The sequence below is a fragment of the Etheostoma spectabile genome, chromosome 16 (assembly GCF_008692095.1).
Source record: "Etheostoma spectabile isolate EspeVRDwgs_2016 chromosome 16, UIUC_Espe_1.0, whole genome shotgun sequence".
Lineage (NCBI taxonomy): Eukaryota > Metazoa > Chordata > Actinopteri > Perciformes > Percidae > Etheostoma > Etheostoma spectabile.
The window spans coordinates 23247042-23250825 of NC_045748.1; the positions used below are offsets into that span (position 1 = coordinate 23247042).

The 3784-nt window shown below is 40.2% G+C and overlaps 1 protein-coding gene across 1 annotated transcript in view; it reads right to left on the reverse strand.

Moving 5' to 3' along the window:
- setb (SET nuclear proto-oncogene b) overlaps positions 1–3396 on the reverse strand; it is a 7147-nt gene extending 3751 nt beyond the window's left edge. The window contains exon 1 of the mRNA XM_032539431.1: positions 3129–3396. Within this exon, the coding sequence (XP_032395322.1) occupies positions 3129–3198 (70 nt within the window). The 5' untranslated portion in view covers positions 3199–3396. The remainder of the gene's footprint in view (positions 1–3128) is intronic.
- Positions 3397–3784: the final 388 nt, after the last annotated feature.

Genomic DNA, 3784 nt, shown 5'->3' on the forward strand with positions numbered 1-3784 from the left:
AAAAAAAAAAGGTACAAGTCATCATGCAATGCCTTATTAAATGATAATCAATATGTAACTAGACATCTAGGCCTACACATTCCCATGACATGTTGTATTGTGCTAGATGTGAAATCAGAGTAGTTGCATTGGATTGTAACACCATAGCGGATAGGCCTTCCCGCTTAAATAAACCACTCAAGGTTTATATAAAGACAGCCAGCATGAGGAGTCATATTGAAATCATTTGTTTGTGACGTTAGTAGTAGCATGCTGCTGGTGGTCTCGCAATAGGATTAACTGTGCTGATAAAACCGTTAAAACAACGTAACCACGCTTTTGCGAACGCTCCCCAAACGTCATTTATCAGTCTGGTTGTTACCCCTCTCTGCGGCACTCTAGTTAGCTAGCTAACCGTCTCTGACTAGAGCTAACCGCTACTCAGAGCTAATGGTGGCTAACCAAGCCTTCAGTTCTCTGTGCCTGTATGCATTAACTGTATTTGTGGACCTAAGCCCGGATAAAACCCTTAATTTTAAAATTAAAATTGTTTGTAAAAGTTTTCAACTACAACTCAGAGGTGTTTGAACGACATCTGAGAATACTGCTCAGATGAGATCTAAATGAGTGCGGACATGTTTAGTACAAAACAGCGTGTTTAGGCTCCCCAAATAACAGATTAATACACCTTAAAAAAAGAAAAAAAGAACAAGAAATGAAGAGCAACTCTCGCCAAAATGCAACCTAGGGTCTTTTAATGAATGTACTTGATTCAAACCTTCGTTTAAAAGCATAATTAGGACGGAAGCACAACTTTTAGGATTGACCGTATTTTTATATTTTGACACTTCTCTAAAATCACATCAATATTTTTAAAACTCTACAAAACACTTAAACTTTGCTCCGAGTATCACCAGGCGCTCTACACATGAACCTGAGCATTGACAACATTGTGTTCACAGAGTTTACTAGAAAGAGTTTTTTAACGACTCACTTTAGCTGCCATCTCTCCGATCAGACAGAGTTTGTGTACACAAACAATGTTATCAATGCTGGAATTCATGTGTAGAGTCCCCGGTGATACTTTGAGCTAAGTTTCAGTGTTTTGAAAATAGTGATTTTGATGTGATTTATGCCCTTGCACTCCCATTCAAAAGGCCATTTTACCTAATAACAAAAATACAGCGAATCGTAAGTGTTGCTTACGTCCTAATGATGCTTTTAAACAAAAGTTTGACTCTGGTACATTCACAAAAAGACCCTAGGTTGCATTTTGGCGAGAGTTCCGCTTTAACTTTAGATAGCCATAGTCGGATATGATTTAACCGGAGTTAGGAGGGAACAGCTTTGAGATTATAATAACATGTTACTTTCTGTATAGATCATAGTACAGGCTGCACTTTTTTGTCATTTGTTTAAAATTTAACAAGCAATTTGTTGTACTTTAGCAAAATACTGAAAGCAGTAGAAATGCAGAGGCAGGTTACATTGTAATATCTGTTTAATTTATCACAGGTTATATTATTATTGCGATATTCAACGTTAGGGCATATTGCATGTTTTCTTCATATCGCGCAGCCTTAATAACTACCCTGACATTGCGTCAGATGACACATAGTGTCTCAATATTTTCATCTGTATCATCTTTTAGTCTAATTTGTTTATTATGTAAATATTTTTTTTCATTCTAAATGATCTGATAAAGTTGTGTAGTTTTCACCTTTTGAATAGTTGTTAACAGAACCCATTCATTTTCAACCCAGCCATCATGCGCTGTCACATCCACACACCACCCCAAGTAAATTGTAATTTAATTTCCTCACTGGGGATCAATAAACAGTATAGATTATTATTATATTTAAGTCATTTCTCAACCTGTGGGAAACACTGCTATTTATTTTGAATGGGGGTAGTGTGTTTAGGCCACAGTGGTAGTCTCACTTTGCATTCAGGGATGGGGAAATCCAATTCTCGGGTTTGTTGGCATTTCTAGGGAGGAACTTCACGTTAAAAGTGGTTTTAGTCGTGTGAGAGAACTCAGACTCGACAGAAACACAAAGAAAGCGGAAAAAGACATCCATCCGGCGGAACATCCTGCGACACCGGAGCAATCCCGGAACCGGAACGTCGTGGCTATAGACAGTTCAAAGGGGGGGAGCCGCTAACGTTGTATGGATTTGTAATTCACTGGTGTCACGTACAATACATCTTTACATCATTTTGAAAGTATTTTGTTGATTTCAGTAAAGCAAAAAGCCACCAACTTTTAGTCATTTCTCAGTGTTGAATGTAGCTAACGCAGGACGCCAGCCGTGGTGTGTTCAGGGTGTGTGGTGGATGCACAGCAGACAGACCCTTTTCCTCTAGAGCTTCCTGTTGCTGCTAAAGGCGGCCTGGTTTGAATGAGGGGCTTAGCTATGTCTCGATGCAAAATGCTTATCATACTGCGAGGTTTACCAAAGCTTCTTTGCCTACAACAAATATCAGCATTTATAATGCCTCCACAAATCGACTTACACCTAAAAGAATAATTAGCGCTTGTTAACAATTTTCTTAACTACCAAAACTAGCACACAAAAAGCCAAGCTCGCAATTATTGTTATGTTAAACTTAACTAAAGTCAACGATATCAGTGTTCCGCCTTCCTTGACCAATGGAAAATGGAATAACATCCGGTAAATGTTACACTTGCTAATAGTGTGGACAAACAGTCGTTAAAGAAACTCCAGTCGCCAAGGTGTAACGTTACGTAAAACGCACAGCAGCACGCGATTTAATCCACAACGTTACCTCCCAACAACAAAACCTCTAAAAATGTCTGCACGGACAATAACACATCACGCGAAATGCAGCGCATTCAATGCAAATACCGGCCTCCTTCATGTGAACTAGTAGCTAATGTAAGCTAACGCTAATGGCTAGCTAGCCTCTCACGCTGGCTAAACAGCTAGCCTGTGCTACCGCGCTACATTACTGCACAGTCCTGAACAACTGTTTGCCCCAACGTGTGCAGGAAAAGTTAAATTAAGCTTTCTCATTCGATACTACACGACAAACTGACTTTCCACTGAAAATAACAAAATGACAAAAAAACAAATGAAAATGGCGTTGTTGTGTTACACAGGATAACCGCCATTCCTTAACGTTACCAGAGGTCTCGTCCGCTCCGTCGTGATTTGAATTATCCTTTCTATTGACTTTCGCCAATGTGGCCGACATGGTTCTCGTTTGCCGTGACACTTTTTCCAGCTGTATAATCCGGGTGTTGTATAACTCTTCTCTGGAAGATAAAAGTTACTTCCACCTTGTATATTAGTAGAGTGCGTGCTAGAAGCCCACGATAAGAGGAATAAACGCAGCAGCTTCGCACGCTTGTTTCTCTCTGTGGCAGTCGGTCGGTAAACACATGTACGGTGCTCTTCTGCCACCAGCTGACCGGAGTGCGGCACTGCACCAAACAACTACAGGCTGTCAACATTCAACTCAAATCCGTCGGCGTTCAAGTCAAGGGCCGCAAGCTATCTTTTATAATGGTGCTTTTTTCGCCTCTCATTGATTCTTTCCTTTTGTACAACTGCATTGTACTGTTTAGTGTGATATAGGTGCAGTTTATTTCAGCGTCCGTTCCGTAATGCAACAGTTCCTTTACAAATTAAATATAACCGTCACCTTATGTTATCTGCAAGAGCGACCCAGCTAACAATTTTTGGTTCCCAGAACGTTCCGGAAACGTTCGTTTTTGGCTGCGGGAACGTTCCCTGACGGTTTGTTTTGGTTGTATTTCGGTTGTCTGTTGGTTAATTGG